The following is a 27,745-nucleotide window of genomic DNA, read 5'->3' on the forward strand; positions in this document are numbered from 1 at the left end:
CTAATAGATTGGAATGCTTTACTGGCCAAGAAAGTGAAGCCTCCTTTTGTACCCACCATTAGAGGACGAGAAGATGTTAGTAATTTTGATGATGAATTTACCTCCGAAGCACCTATCCTCACTCCACCTCGCGAACCCAGGATACTTTCAGAAGAAGAGCAGGAAATGTTCAGAGATTTTGATTACATTGCTGATTGGTGTTAACTTCTAGACACTGTGAAACCCCGGCTGACTGGCTCACAAGAATGCCTCTCTCAGAATACCGACCCTTCGATTGCTCTCTGTGCCACCTGTAGCTTGGTTTTTTGTTTTTTTTTAAATCACATGAAGATCCTTTTAAGTACTGTTTTGACACTCTTGTGAAGAGTGGCCTCTTTGTATATTGTTTTTTATCTGAGCACTGGAAAGCAGGTCTATGGAGTTCTTGAGTTGGTGAACCCAGCTGTATTGAGCTTCCCACACATGGGCACAGATGGGGTCTGCACTGTTTCTCTCACAGCAGATCACATCACTTCTTTAAAGTGTCTGCCTGAAGTGGGGAAAGCAGACTCTGAGCTAGGTGATCACTGATCTCTGCTCAGCCACACCGAGATAGAAGTTTGGGATCTTGAATGACACTCACACAGAACATGGCTCTAAGCTGGAGAAGGCAAATGATTTCAGTTACACATTATCGTGTGCAGTCTATAAAACTACACATTTCTATGTACACCTTCATCTTGTGTTCTTAAAAATAATGGTATGGAGAACAGATATGCCTTGTTTTGTAAATTTTCTATGGTATTTATTAGGAAAACTGTTAAACGCCTTGCCTTTGAGATAACAACAGTGTAAGTGCTTCCATTACAACAAAGAAATCCAGAAAAATCCGGAAAGTTTACCAAAGCCACTTGCCAAACAGTTTTGCCTTCAAGCTCTTTAAGCATGGCTTAAAACCCTGGTTGATCTGAAGAATGTGAGGAGGATGGTGCTCAGTCTAACCCCACAGAGCAAAATGTATGCATTTCCCAAGCCCATCCAGCCACTTCTGTACTCAAACCCATGCCTTTTCCACTCGAGTGGACAGCTAAGTTAACCAGTCTGTATCTAACCACCTAGATCATCCTCTATCTGCTGTACAATATCATATCACTTTTAGAAAACATAAGGATTTTCAATGTATACATGCTGTGAACATGTATATTTGGAAGTTGTAATGTATTCTTATGTCCAGGCAAGTAATTTAATTATACCACTTCATTGATGTTACACAGTGGCCAAGTGAACAATGTACAACTCAAAGTGGAAAAAAATACTCGTTATCTATAGGCCACTGACCTCCAGAACGTAGATTGGCAGTTACTGAGGGTAAAAGCAATATGTTGTAACAGAATGTATAAATATTTTTGATAAAAAACAGTGTATATTTTCTAAACCCCTTAACACTAAACACTGTACCTCAAAAGTTGACAAATAACTCAGACCAGACACTGTGCGTACTTGTAACCCAAGACCTGGTTTTGGCATCTGGTGTTCTGTAACTTTCCCACGTGGTCCTTTTGCTCCGGCACCACTCGGAGCTGATTGCAGATGTCCTCTCCCAGGTTCATCCCAGCCAGGAGTTTGCTGTTCAAGGGCTAAGACAGTGAGAATCAGCACTCAACTGGATGCAAAACTCTGAATGAATAAAATTACAAGAAGAAAATGTGAACCACTGGAGTGTGCAGCACTGAGGTGGTGGTTTAGAATCATGATGCTGGACAGACCTGCAGGGGAGAGGCTTTGGGAGGAAAAACAAATCACTGGTTACTAGGTGTAAGTGCTGCACCCCTGGGAACAAGGCAGGCGGCTTCACCACGCTCCACACCACGGCTGGCAGCCAGGCCACTTCTCAGCATCACTTGTTTCCAGATTGTGATCCATAAGAAACAAATCATGTTCCTGTATCCAGCTGAAACCATGACTTTTGAGGTACAGTCAGCTCGCCCTTCTTGGTTCCCAAATATATATATATGAGCATCTACCAGGGTGCTTAACACTTACGAAAGTATCCTCAAAAATACCTTTTTTTGTAACTACATCTTGTACAGAAATCTTTTTTTAATCTAAGGAAATCACAGAAAAAAAAAGAAAACAAAAAAAAACCACATTAGAGGGCAGGGTCTGTTCACCCAGGTAAGCTGAAAGAAAGCACTAATTTTATCTCTGTAGTTTTTAAAATATTTTTAGGCAGATTAAGATTTTAAACCCTAGATTGTAAATATATTTTGCTATACTTTATCTGTATGTGGCTGCTCAAGCACTTTGTAAGGAAATTAGGATATTTTAGAATGGTACACTATGCATTAAAATGAAATGTGCCTTTAACAAATGTCATTCTAAGTGTTTTGCAGTCATTAATATCACAAATTAAAGTTTTAAATAGAGTAATTTGTAAAATGTGTCCCAAACATGATTTTAGTGTTTCTTGAAGTAATTTGTCATGTTTTTTCCACAGGTAACTTCAGAAAAGAACTTGCCATCAGGAGGGGAATTAGAGAATCCCAATCTCTTGGTGGTAGCTCAGTGTGCTACCAGCACCTCTGAGTACACCTTCTGTCTGAGGCCAAAGGCAAGCAGCCTCCTCCTGCCTGGAGAGCAGTCCTGAAGGGAGCAGCAACCCATGGCTAGTGTGGTCTGGCCAGCATGAACCAGCGTTCTCCCTTCAGGGGCTTCTCTTGAGGGCAGGGGGAGGCAATGCTTGCTCCCCTCCTGGGTATTTACCCATTCTAGTCTCTTTCCTCCCCCCACTATGTAGGAAAGCTCTGCACACAAACCAAAACTCAATGCCCAGCAAACCTGTTCTTTAAGCAGAGAATGAAGCTTTCTTTTCTGGGTGCATTTAAAAGAGAAGCCTTTACTCCCAAGACCAAACTAACATTGTACATGAGACCATTGCCTACAGCAGCTGATCTTCAGTACTTAACTACACAATCACTCCAGAAAGGGCTGGCTCTATGGAAGATAGAGGCAGTTCCAAGAATTAATGTAGGAAGTGCCTGGAGGTTACTATGGGGGAGAATGCAAGCCTGCAGTGCTTTCCCACACTCACTACTGCAAGCAACAACATAGGTGCCTTAGCAGAGAACCCCAAACCTACAAACACCTGAACTGCAGTCACTCTCCTCACTTGCACTTTAGGCTCTACATGTCAGTCAGCCTTTGCTACCACTCAGCTGCAGTAACACAAGAAGGTAGTAAGCTAGAAGAGGCTTCAGAGCTGCAAGAACCTCCTCTCCAGCTCCCCCCACCTAACCCTGCAACCCTGGGAACTGGTGGTGTACCATGCACACTGCTGCACATAGACATTCCACATACCAGGAGAGCTCATTTCTGAAGGAGAAGCTTCTGTAAGAGAAGCCACATTCCTTAGCTTCAAAGCAGCTTACTAAAGGGGCTGTAAATGCTTAAAAGTGAATTCAGAGTTATACTTTTTTTTTCCTGGAATGCTTTGCATTAACCATAGTCTACCACTAGTAACTGGTTTCAGACTATAAGGCCCCTTGAAGCATGCAGGTAGTACCAACATTTCGGGCTGCACTGTTCCTACCATTTCTACACTAAGGCTGGCAGGAAGAGGCAGGGTCAGGCCAGAATAGTATGACCCTATCTTTACCTGCTGTACTCTTGAGCTCTGCACACATGTACTTACATTTCAGTCCAGGCAGCTTGTGCTGTATCTAACAATTTCAACTGCAGCCGCTCACCACTCGCATGGCAAGTGCTCATGCATAATGCCTGAAAGCATTTAAAGTAAGAGCATTATTGTCAATCTAAGTTTCAGCCATTTTTAACCTGTATGTAGTAGATTTGACATCGTGTTCTATGGGAAGTACACTCGCTGTAAAATAAGCTTCGCCTTTGCATTTCAAACTGTAACAGTACATTAAAGGTCAGGCCCTGCTGATACAAAGCATCACACCTTCTCCCATGGAGGAAGTAGAGCAGCTCAGAGCAAGACAGAGAAAGCCCACGTAATAGAAAGTGTTGCAACAAAGTTTAAGGATATACATTAACCATTAGAATACAATCCCTCCAAACTACCAAGAACACCACCTTCAACATCTGCACCAGCAGTTTTCAGGACTGCAGCCACCAGCCTCAGCAGGGTAACACAACTGTGCAGCCTCTCCTGTTCGCAGGGGGAAAAAATGTTGAGCTGCCACATTTCAATAGTCTCAACTGGGAGAAGAGGATTAAACAAAACCAGCACTAGAACAGTGGGGGCTATTGACAATGGGTGCTACTAGCACTGCCCTCGGGCTGGCTGAGGACCAAATGTAGAGCAAGCTCACCCCTCAGCTGTTCGTTTTGGTAATTCAAATTAATTTGCACCTGTGATACAAAATTAACTTGGGCACCAGCAGACTCCCAGTTCAGTGCATTTGTTGCTTTGCACATAAAGGGACACTGTCAGGAGGCAGCTAGTTTCCAAAGCTGTTAGTTTTGGGGAGGGCTGAATAACTTCTGGCCTTTGCTCCTCAGCACCTGGCCCATCATTTCAAACGAGCAAGTGCTCACACTTGGAATATAACAGCACCAAAGGCTTGACCATTTGCCAGCCACACTGCAGGGTGAGATGTTCAACTAAAACTTACTAGAAATATTTGTTACCTTCCTTTGTGCAGTACCTCGCATCACAAAGTTGTCAGGGATTCAACTAGAGTAAGAGTCCTTACGTTTCTCCTCAGCTACTTTGTTCTGTCAAATTCACAGGAGCAAAGCAGAGACATTAGTGAGATCAGGGAGACTGTGCCGGGGATGGCACTCACCATTTCACAACAACCCACAAACCCAGCAGCAGTTGTGCAAATACTCTAACCACTTTCTAGCTACTGCTTGCACTCTGGGTCAAGTCACCCACACTCAGCTGTGCAGCTAACTACAAGTAGTAAAGCCACACTAGAGAGCCAAGAGCCTTGAAACAGCCCGTGACCGCGTGTCAAGGTGCAGTCATGCTCACAAGGTGGTGTTTTTGGAAAACGGTTTATTTGGGAATTACATCATATTTTCAATTTTCCAAAATACATCTTACTAGATCCCTACAAAAGAAATCTAAGTACAACAATAGGAAATTAAGTTTGTCGTGACAGTCATTAAATATTCCACTAATATATACATACAAAATGCCACACAACGAGCTCATTTACCCTTGGAATGTGTGCTGCATCCCAGCAGTTATGCTCCATATCCTCCAGTTCCACAACATGAAGACTCAATATTAACACTTTGTACATCCTTTATTATAGGCAAAAATCAGAAGTTTGTTGTTGTTGGGGGGGGGGAATTTAATAGAAATTGAAAGCAACTCTCTGCAATTTCACAGCTGTGGTAGTTTGTCTACTGGGGTATCAAACTTGAAGTCTGCTGGGAAGAGATCTGGAGCTCGAGGATAGATCAGCCTGTAGGATTGTCTGATGGTAACATCAGCCACACCAGCAATATCACCAATTTCTAAGACAAAAAACAGAGAAGTGATTAGTTTTCACTTCTGCCATTTCTATTGAAGAAACCAGCAAGCATGATATATCAACAAGTGCTACGCACTTGGCTTAACTCCTAACTCTCCCAAAAACCTGGTAAAAATGGTTTTAACCACGGTGACTAATACTTTGTACATATAACTCTCTTCTTACATGCCACCATCTAACTTATGCTATCAACCTTGAAATAATACCAGTTTCTGTTTGGAGGAGGGCCAAGAGAAATGTGTCAGAGGCACAGAGCACTGTTTAGCATGCTGAGGGAACACTTGGTTGAGATGCACAGACACTTTAATTTATTCCATATTTAACTAAGTTTGGAATTAAAGCCTTGAACTGCATGAAAGCATTGTTTGAGGACACTGAAGGAGTGTGGAGTCACATCTGCAGCTATATTTTGTTTTAACAACCACTCTTAAGAGACATAACCCAATAGGTCAATGTGAGCAAGGACGAAGGCACCACACTGTTTGGGCTCTAGATCACTCACATGCAAAGGAAACTACCACCATGATGAAAGCTCCAGGGACAGAATAAGCAGTGATTAATGCAGAACAAGGCACCACAACCTGACAGATATTCTCCACCTAAATGCAGCTCTCCACTAAGAAACTGCTAGTTTTTTTACCATTTCTTATCTGAACTGGACTAGACACATTCTACACTAGAACAGAGCTCCCACAGCCAGTTACTAGCACTTGGATCCATTTGTCACATCAAGTTTAACCACCACAGCCTTAGCTCCCTTCCTTCCCTTTGTGCTGCTCCCACATAGGCCTGATTCTCTTGAGTTCCAGAGGCTGATTCATGCTGCTCTGGAGCTCAAGAGCAGCCCTGAACTCTTTCCTGGCTTCCTAAGGGCTACCTGCCCTACCAGAAGAAAGTAATGCCAAAGGTGATCTACAGCCAAGCCTGCTGTCCCACCACTTCCAATCTTCAACGAGGCTTGTAGATGTCAAGGAACACGTACTAGTTTAGGCGATTTCTTGGCTGCTAGACTGATTAAAAGACTCCGTGTAATTTAAAGCCATAAAACTACCTGTGACTGCCCCAGATTTGCATCTGGAGTGTTTTATAGCAGAATGTACCCATGCAAATAGCATCGGTTAAGCTAAAATTATGCTCATTTGAATGCACTGTTCTATTGCATTCAAGAATCCAACTCTTAGTGCCAGAAGAAAGTGAACTTGGTTTATACTGAGCATAGCCAATTACTCAGTTTTCATTTTGGGAAGTGGGAAATCCTGGTTTGGTCCTTGCTGTATGCAATTAGAATAGCAGCTTATCACTCCTTGCACAGACCTCATCCAAATTTTACAGTAACATTCAATTCCCTTTCAAGCAGCAAGACATAGGGAAGGCAGGCAGATAAAAAGAAAGGAGGTTTTACCTTTTTGTGTCCTTTTCTCTGAAGAAGCCTGCGATGCCATGTAAATAGCTGCAGCTGCTACAGAGATAGGGCTTCTCCCAGGAACCAAATCTAATTCCACAGCTTTACGGGCAATATGTGTTGCTGCCATTTGTACTTGTTTAGGGAGGCCCAGATTGGAACAGAATCTTGACATGAAGTCTCCAGTTGTAATGAGATCAACGCTGGTTTCAAGAGCTTTCAAAATCAGTTTAAAGCACCGGCCTATTTCCTTCTTTGAAATCCTGGACACTGCACAGATTTCTAAACAGAGAGTAAAGTTAAACTTGAGGCTTGACAGTATTTGTTCCCCCAAAACAATCAAATTTGATTCTCAATACATTAAGACCCCAAAGAAAGCCAATGTCACAAGGACCACCATAACTAAATAAGGTTTGTACATTTGTGGAACTTCCCAATCACTTCAGTCAGTGCATGTTTTTCATAAGGAGCTGATTAATACAGCTTGCTTGGTTACATGCATGTGGCACTCAATGCCAAAAGAAGTTGTATCCCTCTCAGGGAAAAGTTGCATGCATTTACTGCAGAACTGCTGGTTTCAATTCATGAGTCCCCATCATCCTTTCAAAGCAATACCTTTCAACTGCCTTTTTTTAATACATTATGATCAAAAAAATCACATGCCTGAGACCCTTCTTCACAAATGTAACACATTTCCTTCCCCTCCCTCCCCAAAAGTGAGCTATAGCTGAGAAAAACCAATTCAACAAAGTCCAGAAATAAGAAAACCAACCTCCTACAGCAACAGTAACTAGACCTTTACTGTATCTGTATCACTGAAAAAACTTACCTTTAAATGTTCTTGGAACACCTTCTTGCCTACAGGCTATGTAGAGACAAGCAGAAGCAATAGCATCGTTACTCCTTCCCTTCAGGCTCTTTTGCTCATACACTTGCTTGAATAAATTATTTGTTCGATCCTTCAATGCAAGAAGACTGAATTTAATTAACTCAAGGCCATTTAATTAGCAGCAGTATCAAAAATTCATGTGCTCATTAGATTATGCTAACCAAGTCAATGCCAGAACAATTTAAGGAAGGGAGACATGAACTTACAACTATATTTCTAGGGAGGTTGATTCTGTCTGCCATGTTGGTGATCTCTTTAAAAGCATTCATCATTGCACGATCGGAGCTGCTCATAGTTCTGCGATTCTGGTACTTTGAATTCCCAAATTCATCAAAACTTGCTGCACCTGTGCCCTGAGAAAAGAACATTTTACTGTCAACAAAACACAAGCAACTTCCTCCTCATTTCAAGAGCAAACATCTTCCAGCTTTATACATCTTAATTCAAGGCATTCAGTTCCAACAATTGGGCAAATGAACATCACTGAAGTAAATCATACAATCGAGCAGTGTTCCAAACATCAGGTTCCATAGTTGGCACAAGTCTCAAATCATTAGTTGATTTCCAAGGACAACAGAGCACACAGGGATTTTTCTTTCCTAATGTAACACAGTTTAAAGAAGAAAATGAATACTCTGTAGCCAATGTGCGCATCTCAATACTCCTGTCACCAATGCTGAGGTCCAGGGGTGATTTGGGCTGCATTTGCACTGGGTGGTGGACCAGCGAGGCAGGAAACCTAAATTCTATGGCCAACTGGAGAACAGTTGCTACAATGACAACTCGAATATGAAAATGAAGGCATGAGCAAAGAGAACATCCAAAGCAATGACCTACTCAAAACCAACTGGATACTGTGGCTCCTAGCAGTTGCAAGCCTTGTGTTAAAATGTAAGTGTCCATATATTCTGCCTTTACAGGAAAACCACGGACCTCCTAAAAGAAAAGCTTGAGGTCTTTGGAGAAGAGCCACCAACTCAAGCTGGCAACTCCAAAACAAGCTTCCAACATACATTTTTTTCTTTGTACCTTACAACCAATAGTGAAAATTGCATACTTCTATCAAACATGCAATCAATTTTGCCCAACTAAAGGTCTAAAAACATTTGTCTTCAATAAGCCATCAGTCTTACACATGTCTGTGACAAATACTGCCATGCCTCTGAGCTGCCCAGATGGAGTCAGAGCTCATTTCCTCTCTCCTGATCCGTGTTCTTGGGAATTGCCCTTCTATTTTAAAACAGCCTCTAATTCTGTAATCTCTCTGTGGTACACAGCTGCATTTAATACATGTTCTTTGGCTGACACTCATAATGCTCACTCTTGACCATTCACTTACACTGTTACACTTCCCTACACCCAAGGACACCCCACTTCCAAGAAGCTCACTGCAGACCTCTACTGCAAGACCTGTCTTTGTGGTGCACACATACTGCTGTGGAGACAGAGGACTCCAGCACAGGACCCTCCCTCACAGGTTTCTCTATGACAGATGCTGGATTCAAAGATCATTCTTGGGTTTTTCCTACTCCTTCAAACATCCTTTCAGATGAAAGAACCACCCAGACATGATCCTGGCACGAACACAGCAAAGAGCTGCTCCGAAGGCAATGCTGTTTCCTTGACTGGATGAACACCTCCAACTATTCAAAGGTTCCCAGTAAGGTTTAAAGGTAAGCAAAGAGCAGGAATCAAGCACATCAAACTTGAGGGCACAAAGAGCATTACAAACATCTGCAATGCTAGGCCTTTCTTTCAGCAATTATGCCAGAATGACTTCTCTTGGCCCAAAATATACACAAGTCTCACGTCAAAAGGCTCCTTCCTGGCCATCACTCATCGCCCTGCAATGCATTACTGGGGCGATCAAGTATTCCTCTTCACCACAGGGATTTCCCCTTGCCCACTATAGAGCACCTAGAGCATTATTATTATATTATTATTATTATCCTTTTTTGTTTTGGTAATGGTTCTCCTTTACCTCCCATGTTTTCCTTTCTTGCTGGTACTTCAGTTACCTTTTCTTTCAAACATTTGCTTATGTGTATTGAAGCTACCAATGCAGCTATAGGCAAGTACTCTTACATACCCTGTTGGTATGAGCACTTTCCAAGAGCCAACATACAGCTCACAACTATAAAAGGGTTGGAAAACACTCTTCCATCTCAACCACTTAGGAAAACCACAGCAACTCTCCCTGCATTTACTATTTAAATGCATCATCTAGTTTCCTCCCACACCTTTCAATTGAGGGACAATCCTTTTAGCTTCAGCCCTTAACAATCATGTTAGGAGTCCCTTTCCCTTCATGGAAAAAACAGAAGCCATACAGTTTTAACTGAAATCAAACTGACTTTAAGAATTGTGTGTTTTACTGTTGTGGCCTTTATGAGACATCTATTCGTATCTTTCTGATCTCAGCAAAAAAGGTACCTGTCAAAGTTAGGAGTTCTACCTGTTTGGTTTCCAAACAAAGCGGAAACCTCATGGATACAATCCTGGAAACAGCCTCAAAGATAGCTAGAGTGGGAAAACACAACCCAGTTAAACAGTGGTGATCTCTGAAGGGACACAGTGGAGGTTGGTTTACAGTGCTGGCAGCCAACAGCTTTGTACCCCTTTAATAGCAGAAAGCAGAAGTATCATCCACATCATTGATGTTATCCACCGTGCCAAGGAATGCTCCCAGATCTGGCAGTCTCCCTGCCCAGTACAACCAGCTCATACAGCCTGATGGATCTTTTCTTTTTCAATCATCAGCCCTTGATGTCTTGCCACTGCTTCTCAATATAGCACTTCTAGATCCAGGCCACACAGTCTGACAGCAGCCAGCTTCCTTTCACAGGCATCTCATCAAAGGATAGGAATTCTATACCAAGAGATTGCATCAGTTTCTTGTTCAACCAACCTAAATTCTCTTGTAGTTGCAGTTACTACAAAAACTAATGGATTAAGTACAAAGAGTGACAAAGGACAACTTTTTCCACAAGATAGGTGGCAAAAAAGTTATCTTAGAAAAGAGTTCTTCACATCACAGCAGATCTAGAAGCTGCTTGTTCAGTTCCTTTAAGATTTTAGAAAGAACTGAAATAATTGGGCAGTCAAGTCACAACTAATGCCAGACTCCACACCTCCAACTGACATTGTCATCAGACCAAGCTCAACACACGGTATCTACCTTCAGAGATACAGTTCTGTGCCAGTATCCTAAAGATCTGTCTGGAGAATGCAAACTACTTCTACCACAGCAAACTGTGCTATTCATCCTCTTCTTCAGAGACAAATTAATCTTTCTTCCAAAACAGGCTGTTGCTGCCTCAGACAGATGGGTCCCTTAAGCACTAAAACCAATTAGGAACTAATCCCTTTGCATGGGCAAAGCAGGCTCTCTTTTGCTGCTAGCAGATAAAGACCACATACTGCCAGCAGAGAGGAAGTCCTGAAACAGCAACCTCCTGGTTTCAAAGAAGAAAGAGCACAAACCATTCTGTGAGGCTGAACTGACCCCTTCTTTTACTATTTCCAGGCAGTGGTTCGGACTCCATTTCCACCTACATTCCCAGGAGTTTACAACAGATCTCTAATACAAAGTGCCATGAGAATGATCAATGTCCCTCTCCATTGGATTTGCCACAACACAGATTGTGTTTGGGGTCTGGGGTAGGGTTTTTTTGGTGGTAGGAGTGCTTTATTTGTTTTCAAGATTCTATTATCTCTAATTAGCTCTACCTCAAGCAGAAAGGAATACCTCTGTTCCCTGTCCCACGCAAAAGGAATCTCTGGCACACAAATCCGGGGTCCATTCCAGGCCATTCTAAGAACTGTTAACTGAGAAAATACAATCGTGCCCTGCTTCATTCTCTGAAATTCATGAAGGCTGTTCTGTACTCTGTCAGATACTACTTATCCTCCTACTGACTACACCAATTTCATCCTTATTCAACCACTGTGCATATCTAGGTCAATTCTCATCCCAGCGTACTGCTGGCAGGGACTTCAGACAACTGCTTCAGAAACATACTACTTCCCTTGCTTTAGTTTTGCTGCACAATTCATACCCTTTCTGCACTGACAGGAAACCTCTTCAGCATTCTCTGATATAAGCCATTCTCTTCCTTCCAAAGAACCGGGGAAAAAAAAGCAGCTCCTGATACACAGTCCACGCCAATGAGCCGACATCCCAGAGTCCCTGCTCACTGGCAAGCCAAACACAGGAACTCTTGTACAGAACTCATCCTCATTTGTCAAACTGATTCCCGATTTCCTGTCTCTCTTCTGCAATTCCTCCCTGTGCAAATAAAATATCCAAGTAGGACAGACAGCCCCCACTACACTCTCCAATCTGATCCTGGCAGTTGTAGTACTTGAACATTTTTATTCGCAGTTCTCATAGGTTCATGCCACACTGACATTCCCACATCTTGTCTTCACTAAAAGGCACTCCTTGCTACGGGAAGTTTGGTCATGCTTATTCTGGATGTTCTGACTAACAGCAGAACTGTTTCATTAAATGAATGTCCCTCTCTTTAATTCTCTCCCTAGGGCTGCTATCCTTATTCTAAATGAGGATCTCAACCTCCAGAGAGAAGAGGGTTAACAGCACAATTCATTGTTCACCTGGATACAAGTTCTATACCTTTAGCTGAAGTATCTTTTTTGAACATAGGGGTTCTAAAAGAGCTCAGAAGGCCACCCTACCTACTGAATCACACTGAGCTCCCAGAAACAAACCCTGTATTTACACAGGCCCCAAATGAGACAAGAGGGTGAACCTGGAGCAAACAGTCCATTTCTCCATCTGTCTGTAAAGCTGACCAAATCAATGACAGAAATCCAAGCCCTGAGATCTACAATCTTTCTGGACCTATAGAGGTGACATTAAAACTCCAATGACTCTACAACACTACTTTACAGAGCTACTTAGCAATGCCAACATTTTTAATGGAACAGTGCAGAAATTTGTTTGCCTGAATGGATTCTAAAAGCCACCATAAGGCATCCTAAAATCTGGAGGGCAGCAATGCTTGGAGTTGTCCAAAACACAAGCATCTATTTGGACAATCCTTTGAACAGAAGGTTTCCTTTTCATCAATGGTGAAAAATTAGCTGTCTGTATCTGTACTCACTAGTTGAGTTCATCTCTTCGAAGAATTCTTGGTCAAGAAATATCCATACACATATCCATACATATTTAAGTACATCTACTTCTTCATTTTAGCAGCATCACTGGAACAAAAGCTTCTGAGAAACCCTGGTGTGCATGTACCACCACACACGAAGCAGCAATGCATTTTTTCATAGTTATTTATCAGCAACTGGAACACCTCTCATGAAACAGCTAATAAATCCACAAAAATCAATTTGGGTCTTACAGAAAAAAATAGAACACAAAGAGCAACAATGAAAACTTACCTGAGTCACTACTTGATTCAAGGCAGTGCATTTGTGCAATTAACCTTGCTTGCTTTCTCGGGGGAAACTGCAGGATATGGCTGTACCACTAAATTTCAACTCAAGTGTACCCTGAATACTTCCTTCTGGAGCACTCACACCATAAAAGAATTCTACATTTAGTGCTTTAACATTAACTGGAAGAACATGTACAATGTGCATGGAGATCTCCAAGTCTCCAGTATGAGTCTGATACAGATTTTATTAGCAAAAAATTACAGTTCAAGTTGGGCAGTATCAGCTATTGAGACCTCAAAACTCATTATCTGTTATTTCAGAATCATCTCAAATACTCATGCTAAGTCACAGGGTTTCTTTAAAGATTGCAACATCAGCTTTTCTATTTATAGCAGCATACCTAAGAGTGAAAAGTAACCCCTAAGAGTCAAAAGTAACCCGAGAGCACAGTTTTCTGCTGAAGAGGTCAGCCCTTTCCTGCTACCCCCAGGAAAGAGCCACATTTTACAGAGACAAAATCTCTTTGTAAATACATTCTCTGAATACTTTCCCTGCAGACATATGAATGTACTTGACATAAAACTACTCAAACTTGGTAAAATTTAGCATTTTAAGTTTTACCTTGCCAATCATTGTACTCAAGTCGCCATCACTCAACAAGGGATTCTGGGTATCCCCAACTCGAGATGGATCTTTTGTTGCTTTGTCATTGCTGAAAGTTCTCCACTCCGATCCTACATCTATGACCCGGTCACCTGAGTTCACAGAAAGCAACAGTCTCCATTAATTTTGAGATATTTCATTAAATATCATACCTTACATATCCAAGCTCTCCATTAGAAGAGAGCAGTCTGCTGGCATTCCCAAACAGAACAGTAACTTGCAGGACAATGTACCAAAATGTTAGGGATTTACAAGTTAAGCTGAAAGCAATGGAAAAAAAAAGCAAAATGCCACTAGAGCTGCACAGAAAATATAAATAGAGAAACACATCCAGAACTCAGAAAGTTATAATTCTCCTTAAAGAGTATTGTGAGGTCTTCAATACCCAAAAGGAACCAAGACTTGGATTTCAAGCTGGAGGTCATGGTTTCCTACAACATTCGAAGTGCTTAAATAAGTTATTGTAACTTAACAAGTTTCCTTGCATTTGCCATGTGTTCAAAGGTGTGCATAGTAGATAATTCACATGCACAACCTCATTAAGCTGTAGTAAATCACTTCTGAGCATGAACTCCAGGTATTTGGTACTCTGAAAGATGCCACCTTTCTAACCCACCATAATGACATTTTGCAGCTTGATTCTTGCTCATGACAGGAGGTCTGACCCTGCCCAACTCCATTAATGATGCTTGACAGTATCAACAAATATACATCTACAAAACTATTTCTTCTTAAACTCAATCTACCCTGTTAAACCTGGAAGAGTTCAAATAAAGATTCAGAGCAAGCAGAAAAAACACACTAAACCCACATTGTGTGAATGAACTAACTTTCACAGCTCTGGTAAAAGCTGCCTCTCAAAGGTGCTGCCTCCAGAGCAATACTACAGAAAGTTTTAAGAATACACATACAGAAAAGCACAAAAAGAACACTTTTCTTAGTGTTTTGCAGTAAAGCATATTACAGCTCTGTGTAGGATATCAGAAGAAACTACCTTATAATTATACAATATAATTGTCACCCTGCTTTGCTAAACCTGAAGGAAAATTCACTACCTTTATCAGTGTTTAAGTGTCATGAAAGAAACATCTGCCAAAAAATAAGTAGAATTGACTGCAAGAAAAATTTCCGATATAGAAGCCTTAGTATGAAACCACAGAGGCTGATTTGAGCTGGTGAAAATAGAAGCTGACAGAAAAAAGCACACTTCAAACAATGGAAATGCAAGATACGTAGCCAGAGAAAATACAGCAGCAATGGACAGTGGTAACTGCACAATTACCATGGGGGGTATCTATTCCCAATGAGGAATATTATTCCTAACATAAAATTATGCAAGGAATATGCTTGAAATTCAAAGCTGTGAATGGACCATAAGAAATCACCACAACCAAAAAGAATAAGTTTAGGTTAGAGTTAGGTTGGAGGTGTTCTCACCAAGATTTGCCAGACATGCTCACAGCTATGCTCCACCTTTATTTACTGCTCTAATGAAAACCAGGAGAGGGAGAAACATACATAAATAAAACAAACTGGAAGGATAAGAATATAGCAGAGTTTAAAATGGCACAGATCCATTCTTTCTGGAAGCTTAAATTAGCAGACAGCATGTCCTCTAGCTCCTGGACTCTCTGTAAATATTTGATTCAGTAATGCTCCTTCTATGGCCTAGCAGTAACTTTACTTTAAGACAACCCCCCAATACTGTTTACAGCATCTAAAAAAAGCAAAATGTACTTAAAATTCTGGCATGGTATAAATAGAACACTGAGTACAGGGCAATGATGTAATATTTTTCCACACAAGTGGGAATGACCTAAATGACTCACTCAGGGATCTGCCTTCTTGTGAGTTATGAACCATTCCTGCGCTAACAAAAAAGCGTTATATCACTGCCTGCTTTGGCAAACATATTACAAACAGAGGACTGAGACTACTATTTCAGAGCGAGAAAAGATTAAGTAGAACAGATCACTGAATATAAAGCATTTGTGTAATTAAGATGCAGTATGCAAATACCTTTACTTTGCCAAGAAATCAGCTACTGCAGAAAAGAAGTTTTTCCTGCATGCGCTCAGTCGTATTTAAAGCATACAGAGGTCCTAGGAAGCGCATTCCACCTTTCAAAAGCCTTCTATAGAAGTGACACAAGCTAGAAATATGGACAAAAAAAAATGGAAAAAATAGGCCAAAACGTTTCCATAGATGGAAAATACACTCAACTACAAGCAGCTGATCATCCCATTTGACACACAGACACACAAAAACCTGGTGGCATTAATTCTTTGTAACTCTTCAAAACACAAAAACCAGCCTGGGCCTGTGACGTTGGTACAGATGCAATCGAGGCCCACCCGAAGTGATCAAAACAAAACCTTGCAATGCTAGAGTCACTCTTACAAAATGCAGGGTAAGGAATTAGCCTTGAAAACTGGCCCTAAGGTAACATTTCAAGTCCTAAACTGAATTTTCTGGGTCATACGCCACTGATAGGCTTTCCTGAAACACCTGGAAAATGGGCCTGACAGTCAAACATCAGAGTAAAATAAGCCCCCAGGAAGTACCTTATAAAATCATCTCTGCTTTCTCACATCATCATTATATTGGTTTTGGTAATGGTAACGAGCTGCGATAAGTATGGGAGTGGCTGCTTATCCCCTTCGCTACTTCCTTTTGAACAAAAACAAGCTTCACTAGATGTGGTTACATGAGACACTCCTTTATTTAAGCTTTGATCAAACCACTGAGTTCGTCTCCTCAGCTTCCTCCTCTGAAGTACATACAAAAAGTGCAGTTTACAGGACCAAATCTTCATGGAACCATCTCCAGACTGATACCTTGAAGCATCTTTCTGACCATGAGTGTTTCTCTACTGCCCCACTTCATTTTGTAAACTATACTTCCAGTATTCAGTTACTCTTTAGAATACAGCCTAATAGCCTGTCACAGAGGCTCTAGTGGAAACACACACTGCAACCTTCACTGACTCAGGTTACCCACCATCTGAAAAGCTCATTTAGTGAAATGCAGAACTGTTCTTCAGAACGGAAAACCCCAGACCAAGGTTGCTTTTCTTCACAACTGCCAAATGCAAAGAGCATGCGCGACAGAAACGCAAGAGGAAACTCAGGTCTGTATCAGAAAGTAAAATATCATTTCAAACCCTTTCTAAAAATCACCTTAAAATGTCTACACATCAAATTATACCTGTTTGTTGTCCCCCCCCAAACATAGAAAGCAATTTCTTAAAGGAAAACATTTTCACTCAATAAGCCCTGAATTTGCAATTACATATTTATAGAGAAATAATCCCAGCTATTTTCATGTTTGCAGTAACTCGTAATACACATGTATTTTATTCTCTTCTTGCATTTTGGGCTGTTTATGAAGACAATATAGCTGCCAATTGAAGATGTTTAATCAAAACAAGAAATAGGATGAAATTCAAGCCTCAGGTAATGTTATCTTCCATATCTAGTCCTGAAACAGTTCAGAGAAGGTATGTTCTTAAAGTCTCTTCCAGAGGAGCTCTAATGTCAGCTGTACATTGACTGCATCAAGTTCCACATATTATGAATATTTTAATCTTACCATAAATATGGTATTAAAGTTTCTTTGCATTTTAAATACCTACTGTCTCTAATGAATGTTTCATTCTTACAGTTAGTTACGGAATCTGCTGCCATCTAGTGAGCACACATTATACTTTTAATTAAAAGCATTTTACAATGCCAAATTTAAGAAAAATAAGCCACAGATTTACAATTCATTTCAGTCAACTCCTTATTAACCGGAGTAATGAGGTGATGAGACAAACTGCAGTGAGAATCCTAGGTAGCAGGCTACAAGCTGGGAAGAATTGCTAAGACATGTAACTGCACAGAGCCAAGCTCAACAGAGCCTTCTGTTTTCCAGGTCAACAGTCTCAGCTATGTCTCATACAGAAGATGCTCCAGTCCCTAAATCACTTTTGAAACCTTCTGCTGGACTTGCTCCAGCAAGTCTCTATCTTTCTACTACCAAGGAGCCCAGAATTAGACACAGCATTCCAGATACCTACTCTTCCATGTTCTACTTGTTAGCTTACACACTGCCCCATGCAGTAGTACTCAACTTTATAGCTTCCAAAATGACAAAGTTACCTTGTTTTCAATAAACTGTCAACACCACAAATGCATTATCACCAACAGCCTAATCACAAGGCTGAAATAACAAACAGAACCAGTGCAGGCTTTGAGATGTTAAACAAAACCAACCAAACAAAAAACCCACCAAAAAAAGAAACAAACAAAGAAACAAACAGAAAACCTCAGCTAGTTTCCAGCCATCAACAGCATCACACGTAGTGCAGTACCTGTAAGCAATTATGGATTGAAACAAGACAGTAGAGCACTGCAGGCAAACAACTGATGGAAGACTTAGCAGCTCCTGCCTATCAAAGTGATGACCAATTTCAAAGGACTTCCAGCTTCCTAAACCATCAACTTCTAATAATTTTGAAGGAAGAAATGGAGTAGAAATGTTAAGCAGTCTGGTGGGCAAGTCTGGTCAGCTGAAGTTAAACCTCTCCAGGACTTGTGGCCTTTAAAAGACCAACAACTCAAGCACTTTGAAGGATGTTCTGAGCTACAGAATCTCACTTAAAAGCGGTACACCTGATCTACACCACATCCCACAAATAAGGGGCTTTGGACTCTTCTTCCATCAGAGGAGTTCAGATCATTTGTAGCTCTATTTGCCCTACATCACTTGGTCAATCTGATAAGGAAGCAAGTAAAAAACATTCCCTCAATACAATGATTACAATTGTTACTGTTATTCCACTAGCTAAATCTAGCACTTAACTAATGAAGCATTCTTCATAGTGGCTCTCAAACACCTTTGGTTCCCAGCCTAGAACCCACTAACTAGAAAGCCTCCTTCACCCTCCAGGAAGCTTCATGCTAAGAATGGTGCTTATCACAAAGCCTGACAAAAGATGCCAACTTTTGACACCTAAAGTCTAAGTTCCCACTTAGATAAATATACTTGCTGGTAAAAGATAAAAATACTTGCTGAAACAGCTAGAACCATCACCCCTGTCTTTAAAGCTGAAATAGGCTCGACTTATAACATGGACTATTTAAAATGCTGACTGAAAAAAGCTAGCAAATTACTTTGTTCATATTGCAAATTTCCTGGGTAAATCAAGCATCCATGAATGCTCATGCAAAAGTCATACTCAGAATTTCTTTAGGTATCAGCATCCTTTATAATTAGTTTTCCTGGGGATGCAGAGGTTTTTTGGCAAGGACTAACTTTTGTCAGACGCTTTTAGTGCTCTGAATACCAAATGCAGAAGAAGTAACCAGATATAAGGTGCATCTCTAAAGATACTTTTTATTTAAGTAATACTTTAAATTGAGACCTTACACTTTAGTTTTAAGTGTAGGCAATACCCACAGGTCACAGAAAGAAGTAACCATGAACATACACACAAATATGAAGAAACTGTATTTGGAGGTACAAAGATAATAGAATAGGTGTAACTGGCCTCTACTGGATCTAAGTCAGAAGTACTTAAGCACCTTTTCCACTTAGAGGATATTATATTACAAACAGTTGATTAAAAAGGTTTCTTTGGTTTTCAGAAAACAGGCATCTATGTATAGATGTAATCAATCCTAGCCCTAATGACAGATAACCTGAGTAATGGGCTGGCCAGCAGAGAGGCAATCACAAAACCCCTTCCCATTTATTCATTATAGAGAAAAAAGCCTACTACCTGCAGCATAGTTAAATCTTGTCCACTCTTCACAGACCATACCTAAATTTAAGATGCACCATTCAGATCTCAAGCTTTTCAAAAGCATCAGCCATATCAAATATTCTGACAGCATTTCCTAGCAGCCTCACTGCTGACTACAAGCTACTGAACATTTTTCCCCCCAGTTCTCTAACTGAACACTCAGGTATAAACAGAACGTGGAATAAACATCTGATTATAGGTCATTATCTGATTCAAAGCTTTAATAAGTTGCTGTGCATCCAAGGCTTCTCATCAGTTGAAAACAGACTTAAGAAGGCTCTCCAAAAAGGCTCCATAGGAAAGCACTTCTCTAAGCCATACCTGACCTACTGAAGCAGGCACAGCTAACCAGTTAGAGAAAATCACTTACTAAATGCTGAAAATAGCTCCCATCTACTAAAAACTCTCATCTGCCTTTTCACTGTTACCTTGCCTGGGTTAGATTGTGTTTCATCTTTCCAACTATTTCCAAATTGTTAACTTTTTTCTCCCAAACTCCTTGCTACTTCAACTCCTGCACACTAAGACAACATATAATGAAACTATACAGAAGCGAAGGGATGTCTTAGATGAGAAAGGTATTCCTCCCTAACTGAGATGCTACACAGCTGTACATGCCACTAGACTCATTCTCACCCTGGTCTGAAATCCAGCTCACAACCTTGATACATTAAGAAAATTCAATTACTTGTATTCCACTATGATTCTGCTTTCAGCCCCTTCTGGTCTATCACAGACTTACTACCTTTTAGGCAGTAAAAGAGGCTGTAAGCAAAATATTTACCTGTCAAGAAAGAGATAGTAGCTTCATGTTCTTGAACAACATGCTTCTCTCCCCACCAAGTCTGTCTGAAGAATGAGATGTGGTCAATGTTTTAAATGAACACAGAACTAACCATTTGTCCAAGCCTAAAGAACCCTGTTGGTGAATTCTCAAGTCAACACATGAACACTCACCATATCATATATCCTAGAATGATTTGAGAGAACTATGTATAATAAAGTACCAGAGTTATGACAGCAGATAAACTCGGACATAGATTTGTAGTTTCAGATGCATGTCAATCCAGACTAAAATCAAAATTCCATGGATAACTGCAAAGTCTCCAACTGCTTTTCATGTAAAAGGCAATTAGCATGAAGGAAAGTTAACAAGCTGGAAACAGTTACCATGAAAAGATGGAACACAAGCTAACCCAGGAAAGGTAACAATGAAAAGGCAGATGAAGCTCTTCGTAGACTGAAGCTGTATTTAGAAGCAAGAATAAGCCAGCCACCAGCTTCGGTCATTCTGACATGACAAGACTTAATTGTTTCAATACCGCACAGCAAAACAGCAGTTTATTCAGAACAAGTGAAAAAATGCTGTGTGAAGAAAAAGTAGCATACTAAATTTAACTTCAAATTTCCATCTTTGAGGCACTAACAACAATACCTATGAGTAAAAAGCAACTTGGATTAAAGATCTTTCTCAAAAATATCCCTTTAAAAAGTAATACTTCCAATACACAGCTCTGCTTAAAACATGGAACTCAACTGTTAAAGAGATCAGCTCCTCCTGTTAGCCTCCTGCTCCCCCAAACTCTTCCATTGCTTCGCCCTCTCAGCTACAGACCTGAGAAATACAATCTCAGTCACAATGCTAATTTCATCTCATATTCCCAGAAGATTGATCACAAACCCAAAAATTATCTATGCACCAGCTATTTTATCCTATGACACAGTTGCACATTTAATAAACTCACACTTTTTCTACTTTAGTACTTTGCCAGAGCAAGCAAGAAAAACCTCAAGTGGAAAAGACACTTAGTCAAAGACTCTTCACTCTGGTTTCAGCTACATTCTACTAAAGAAATAAAACCAGTGAAGTCACATTACTATATACAACAGCAAAATAAAAGCATGAAGTCAGCTTTTACCACTCAGCCCCACATACACCAGCAGTGCTCTGCAGACATCAATATCACAGTATTTTGAAGTAAACCTGTAACAATTCTTTGGCTACCGAGTATATTGAGTCTTTTGGGGTTTTTAATTGTTCTAACCAATAAAGACCTCATTAACTTTCAGCCCACCTCCAAAACATATTCCCAGGGGGCCCTATTCACATCAGCTACACATCGTGACCTAGGTCAGCCTTGGAACTCAAATTCACAACTTTGCTATGTAAGAACAGGAAATGAAATCACTACTCTCTTAAGGGGAACATGTATCATGGAATCTCCAACAAATACATAGAAGTTCTCATCTGGAAACAGAATTTTGTCTTCACTCCTTTAAAACATCCCTATTTCACACCCATCACTAGCAACAGGCATCAAGAATTGGAACTGGTTTTCTCCTTCTTCTTACCAGAAAAGAAATGTTGAATATAAACACTTCTGCTTGGTCCTGCACTCTTCAATTATTTATCTTCATCTGATTTAATTGAGGTTTTTTCCAAACTAGCTGTTAGACACCCTGGCTAATGAATTGAACACATGCAGGTGAACTACATCACTGAAGGAAGGTAGGACAGAATGAGAGCACTTAGCACCACGAAAGTAAATGTTAAAACCTTTTAGCAATAAATCTATAGAAAGGCCTACTTAAAAAAAAAAAAACAAAACAGTGTGCTTAAAGAGAAAAACACCACTTTTTTACCCTGCCAGTAATGTTGGCCATAAAGAAGACTCAGACCATTTTAAACACACTTTGAAAATTCAAGTTGGCAAAGGTTTGTGTGAAGATTCTAATGATTCTGCTCATCAAAAATGATGATAACTTGAGCTAAAGAAGTCTCCAATGCTAATGATTCAGAAGAGAGCAGAGAGTAAAACTCTATAGCAAGAATAGCTTGTGAGTAGGTAACAGAAAGTACATGAAGTGAGATTTCTGATAGGCTCCCAAGTTCCTAACAATGAAATGGATCAAGCAAAACCTCTCCATCTAAAACCAGAATTATCTTTCAGTTATTAACTGATGCGGATGGGCTTTTCTACATTTTGGTTCAACTCTTATGGCAGCCACACCGAGAGCTGAACACAGACCAAGCTATTTTTAAGCAGTAACTTAGAAGCCTATTACCATATTTCAATAGGAAATATTGCTGTGGCCATTTGAATTTCTAACCAGCAAATTTATTATATTGAATTTTATCAGAATTTCTGCAACTTAAACCAGCCCTTCTTTTACTGAAGCCAGTAACAATCCCCCCCCTTGCCTTTTAAATAGTTTCATCATCTTAAAGGAAATTGGTACTCAAGTTTCAGTGTTTTAACATTTACTTTAATAGACTATATGGATGCTTGCTTTTTGCATCAGAGACACATTTTAGTCACTTAAATTAGTACTACTTTTGCCACAACTTATTAAACCTTTAGCTTTATGCTAACACCGATACAAAAAAGCTTAATTCAGTACAAGACAAGAGCCAAAACAAAATCACCACAGTCTAGGAGAGAGGGATATAAAACCATCTGAAATACTTAGCACCACTGAACATGCACCCTCAAAACGGAGAACTTGCTTCTTGTCATAGCATGTATAAAAAATTTAATAGAAACAAATGAGGTTTAAAGAATGACCATAACACGAGCATGAAAAGTTTCCCATGCAAAAGGAATAAAGACAATAAGATGCACAGTAAGATGCTCATCCTAGGAAAGATACATGAAAATGAATACGCAGCATGTTCTACAACAACATGGTTTTCTCTGCCTCTCATTCAAAGGCAATGCCTAAAGAGGCCTTTCATTTTAGTTATTCCATTATACTTCAAAATACAGTTTAGACCGTGAAAGTTGCTGCCACATGAACTGAATAAGAGAGCTCAGCAAAATTCCAAAGGAAAAACTGGATATTTACTTTGGATAGTACTGAAAGCCTTAGGAGAAGCAATCAACAAGAACAGGTGATGGCAAGGATATAAAGAGAATTCCTTCAAGGCAGAAGATAAACTCTAACTAAGGGAAAACTGAGATTTTTTTGTACTTTTTCTTTAAGCAAGTTACTTGACAAAGAGCTATTATTAAATTTCTTACACTTTCCTGACTGAAACAACAGTCATGATTAAAGACAGAATATTGGACCAGACAGCACAATACTCTGATTCAATATTACAACATATTTTCAAGCTTTAAAGAGAGTTTCATTCTTTTCATAATGCCAGAAGTTACCAGAAGGCAGACTATTCAAAACAGGAAGCTTTTAGCCAACAGAATATCATAAAACATTTAAGTATGAAAAAAGAGCCTTTTAATACTCAAAGTACTAATACCAGTTTTGTGGGAAAACAAATCTACACACACAGGTTATATGGTAATTCACAACAATATGAACTGCTACTTACCTACTACTAGCCCACACTCGGAACAGATCATATCACCGGCTCTGTAATCCTCTACTAAAATGGAATCTGGATGATTTGGGCAAGTCACTCTTGGAAGTACATCCAAGCTATAAATGAAAAAATTAGAAGCATTCATTACTTTTAATCAAACAGGCTGCATATCCCAAAGCGTAAGAGTTCCGTGCTGAAAGGAACACTTTAATAGTACAGAATTTACAGTCATTTAAATGATAGCATATTAACCTAAACACCTGAACTTCACCTTTTAAATGCTGTAACACTGTATTTGACAACCAAGGTTTAAAGTCATCTTAATTTCCAAATTTTTTTGTGATGCATCCTTGTACCAAAACCACTTCAAATTAAAACATCAAAGATCTAAGTAACAGGACTTGATTAAGTGCAGTCTGACCCGCAGCCTATCACTACATGAAGCTCCCCACGATGTTAGTGGTGACTGCTTCATTCCAAATGAATGTTCTCACCCCTTCCAACCAGATCAGTATGACTTACCAGGTCCTTAATTCAGGAACTAGTGCATACACAACATACATGTTTAGAAAATAGCTGCTTCTATCACTGGTTTACTGTTTTCAAGTACTTGAAGAAAAAGGCCCATTTTAAATTAAGCAACTCATTAATTGTGAGATCTTAACAAAACCCAATCAGCTCATGAAGGGGATTATGAGATGACTGCTCTGCTAACAGGGATCTCTTTCACACTCATGCATCTTTAAGAATTACAGCAGATATACAGAAAACTTCCTATAAAGCATTAGCACTGTTTAACACAACAGCTTTTAGTTACTCAGTAGGGTAACAACCAAGCGTTTTAAAAGTAAATACCTCATTCAAGCTATCAGTGACTGTTCAGTAATTCTGCTAAAAACAATCCTTTCAAAACTGGAATAAATAAATAGTTACAATTGGTGTCCATATATTCATCAAAACCATTTTGCTTGAGCTAAAAAGCAGAATGCACAGAAGTTGATCACAAAAAATTTGTCATGAGCACCCACCAAACCTCAATCTGATTGTGCCAAAACAGAACTTCTAATCCTTTCAATTGCAGAAAATATCCTACCAAAAGTTAAAGTCATCTGAGTTCTCCCCTTCCCACTAACCCATTATTTCAGCCTAATCTATACACTCCACCTGAATTTTTACTCTTTAGATATTTCTGATGAGTCAAAAGTACAAAACCACCCAAAACATTATAATCCAGCGAGTGTTCAGAAAGACTTGAAACGAAAACTGAAAATCAACATCACTATTAATAACAAAGCCTCCAGAAAGAACACGTACACACTAGGTCTGCAGATGTAAATTACATCCAAATACTACACAGAAGCTCTTTAAACTACTTCCCTTCTCACTATTCCCAGCCAGTAGTTTCACGACAAGAAAACAGTAGACAAAGCATGCGCCATCATCTGACATCTGGCCTTATGCCAAAGGCTAGTGACACACTAAGCAAAAGAAAACAAATACAGAAGCCTGGAAAAAATACTAACAGTGTTTGTGTTTAGACACTACCTTCACTAAACACTGTGAAAATTAGTTCTCCTATCCCAATTTTAACTCATTTATCTAGACATATATATTGTACTCCTTATAACACACAGGAAAATGAAGGCAATATACTGAAGTGCGTTATACTCAGTTCAGCACACTGAAGGAAAATGCACGGCACGTGTGTAAATGTCCGTCTCAGCAAATAGCTCCCGCGTTGTAACAAGACTACCAGGAAGCACTTCCCAGATGCCAGGACGGGTTCAGCAGGAGTCGTAGAGGCGCTCCACAGTCCCGCTCCATGAGCCTCCCTTCATTCCCGACTTGAAAGAAAACCTCGACACATCTCCAGGCAAAAAGCCCGAGCCCCAAAACTCAACAGGTTTGGCCACTGCCTAGTGCCGGTACGGATTTAGGGTGGGAGCCTAAAAGCTGTTTCCAGGACCCGATAACCTGGAGCCGAGCCAGGGAGCAGCCGCCTGGGCTCGGAGGCTGTGCTGAGCGCCAGCGGCACCGGGGGCTCCGCGCCCGGGCAGCGCCCACCCGGCCCGGGGGACGCAGAGGAGAGGACTCGATCTCCGGCCTTACGGCACATCACCAGCGCAGCCGAGCTGGGAGCAGCCCTCTCTCGCCGGAGCCGCGCTCCGCTTCACCCTACAGGATAAAGGGCCGGATCCCCAGCGCCGGTCACACCGAGGGGCCCGGAACTAAGCCACGGATCGCCACGAACCCCCCCCAAAACGCTCACTTCCCCTCGGAGCGCCGCCGATTCCTACCGACACGAAGCCGCAAACCGGCAGGCTCAGCCCCGGCGCTCCCCACTCCGGCCGCGCTCGGCCCAGCCCACACGGAGCAAGCCAGCGAGGCCTACCCCTCCGCGGCCCTCCAGCCACCCCGGGAGCCGCGCACAGGGCGGCCCCACCACACGGGAAACCGGCTGCGCCACGAACGGAGAGCGCTGAGCGCAGACCCCGGTTCCTCCCCGGGTGACAGCAGGGGCAACGCGGCCATTCCTCCCCCTGTGCCCCGGGCAGGAGGGGATGGCGGCCCAGCCCCCCCCCGGCTCGGAGCGGCGGAGCCGGCCTGCCGTACCGGCTCGTGGACGCCATCTTGCCTCCGTCCTGCCGCAGAGCCGGGCGAAGTCAGGCGCCGCCGCAACCTCCCCGCTTATATAGGGACCGCGGAGGGGCGGGGCCGGCCCCGCTCGCTACGGGTGCCGCGAAGGGGCACATGACGATGGCAAAGCGTGCGGGGTTTAGGGACTGTATTAATCGGTTAAAAAGACCGGTTCGATCGCCCATGTGCGAGCTTCAGCGGCTCCAGTCCGCGCCCTCCCGCCCCAGGACACTAGCCATGTGCGAAATCAGTCTGTATATGGAGCAACAACAACAGGGTTTCAAGCCCAAGCTGTAAAACAGCAGACAAAAACCTTATCCCTTTGGTATGAGCCCCTCTTCACTGCTAAAGAGAGGGGTGACTAGGGCAGGAAATGGAAATTGACATCACTTCAATGCTTTAAAGTGATCACTGTTGAAGTCTCTGAACAGCAGTAAACTTGCTATCTATTAAACAGATACAAAGGGCTGCTCATGTCACTTAAGACCATGTCTGCACCATACAACAAATTCTTCAATTTGGTAGCTCTAAGAAGAAAATTCAGTGGGGTTAAAAAGTTCTCTTGATACTTTCTAATACTGCATCAAATTCATTATCACACAACTTCTCAACGCTTTCCTGTTGACTGAAATGCTGTGTGCTGGTTTGAAATGAGCTGCTTTGTGCTTGCAACACATTCCTTAGATTTAATACATACCTTTTGGCATAAAAGAAAGCTGAACTATTAGAAGATACAGATGCTAACGTACACATTTAAAGCATCTCTTTCTCCCTTTGCAATGACCTTTTCCATAAATGCTCAATAAGCCCCAAAGATGAAATGGTAATGAAAGGAAAATCACTGTAACAGTCAATGTGAATACAGCATGTGATATGAAGCTTCCCCATACACTCTGAAAAGTGTATGCAGCTGCAGCTGCAGCAGATGTGCCTCATCAGCACGGGCAGTCCCATCAAGCTTTCCAGGTTTGTCTTCACTCCTCATAGAATCTGTTCTATGCAAAAGATCATCTGGCAATGGCTGTCAACAGCAGGCCCCTCCTGACCCTATTCTCATTAACTAGAATTGAAGGAGTTTAATTTCCATCAGAGCAAGACAACCACTTGCAGAAATGTTGCAAGAAATGTGATAGATCATATCTCAGCA

The 27,745-nt window shown here is 41.1% G+C and overlaps 2 protein-coding genes and 1 long non-coding RNA gene across 9 annotated transcripts in view; 1 reads left to right on the top strand and 2 right to left on the bottom strand.

Moving 5' to 3' along the window:
* Positions 1 to 1,282, top strand: part of PKN2 (protein kinase N2) — a 49,930-nt gene extending 48,648 nt beyond the window's left edge. For both annotated transcript variants that reach the window (XM_030495573.1, XM_030495574.1), the window contains exon 22: positions 1 to 1,282. In XM_030495573.1, the coding sequence (XP_030351433.1) occupies positions 1 to 204 (204 nt within the window). In that variant the 3' untranslated portion in view covers positions 205 to 1,282.
* On the bottom strand, positions 392 to 26,678 carry GTF2B (general transcription factor IIB). Of its 6 annotated transcripts, none has more exons than XR_003992755.1 (9): positions 24,484 to 24,855; positions 23,971 to 24,077; positions 13,811 to 13,944; positions 7,987 to 8,133; positions 7,721 to 7,850; positions 6,892 to 7,173; positions 5,169 to 5,472; positions 1,494 to 1,654; positions 392 to 640 (listed from the first exon to the last, which is right to left on the bottom strand). XR_003992755.1 is itself a non-coding variant. In XM_030495576.1 (8 exons), exons 1-8 carry the CDS (start codon positions 26,589 to 26,591, stop codon positions 5,339 to 5,341), a joined length of 957 nt encoding a protein of 318 aa, XP_030351436.1. In that variant the 5' UTR covers positions 26,592 to 26,616; the 3' UTR covers positions 5,240 to 5,338. The 6 variants fall into 6 exon arrangements, 4 of the variants coding, with proteins under 4 accessions (XP_030351435.1, XP_030351436.1, XP_030351437.1 ...); XR_003992754.1 differs by having other exon boundaries at positions 1,480 to 1,654; XM_030495576.1 differs by lacking the exons at positions 392 to 640; positions 1,494 to 1,654 and adding an exon at positions 26,575 to 26,616 and having other exon boundaries at positions 5,240 to 5,472; positions 24,484 to 24,489.
* LOC115611915 lies at positions 14,720 to 17,242 on the bottom strand. The gene is made up of 2 exons (XR_003992757.1): positions 16,417 to 17,242; positions 14,720 to 16,004 (listed from the first exon to the last, which is right to left on the bottom strand). It is a non-coding gene; the product is annotated as an uncharacterized LOC115611915 (long non-coding RNA).
* Positions 26,679 to 27,745: the final 1,067 nt, after the last annotated feature.

The sequence above is a fragment of the Strigops habroptila genome, chromosome 8 (genome assembly GCF_004027225.2).
Source record: "Strigops habroptila isolate Jane chromosome 8, bStrHab1.2.pri, whole genome shotgun sequence".
NCBI classification, from domain to species: domain Eukaryota; kingdom Metazoa; phylum Chordata; class Aves; order Psittaciformes; family Psittacidae; genus Strigops; species Strigops habroptila.

Coding starts and splice junctions, on each gene's coding strand:
- GTF2B (XM_030495575.1), bottom strand. CDS start 24,524: ATGTATGTTGTGTATGCACTAGTTCCTGAATTAAGGACCTG. Junction 8,134..13,810: donor TGAGTACAATGATTGGCAAG/GTAAAACTTAAA, acceptor TTCTTTTCTCAG/GGCACAGGTGCAGCAAGTTT. Junction 7,174..7,720: donor TGTTCCAAGAACATTTAAAG/GTAAGTTTTTTC, acceptor CTCTCTGTTTAG/AAATCTGTGCAGTGTCCAGG.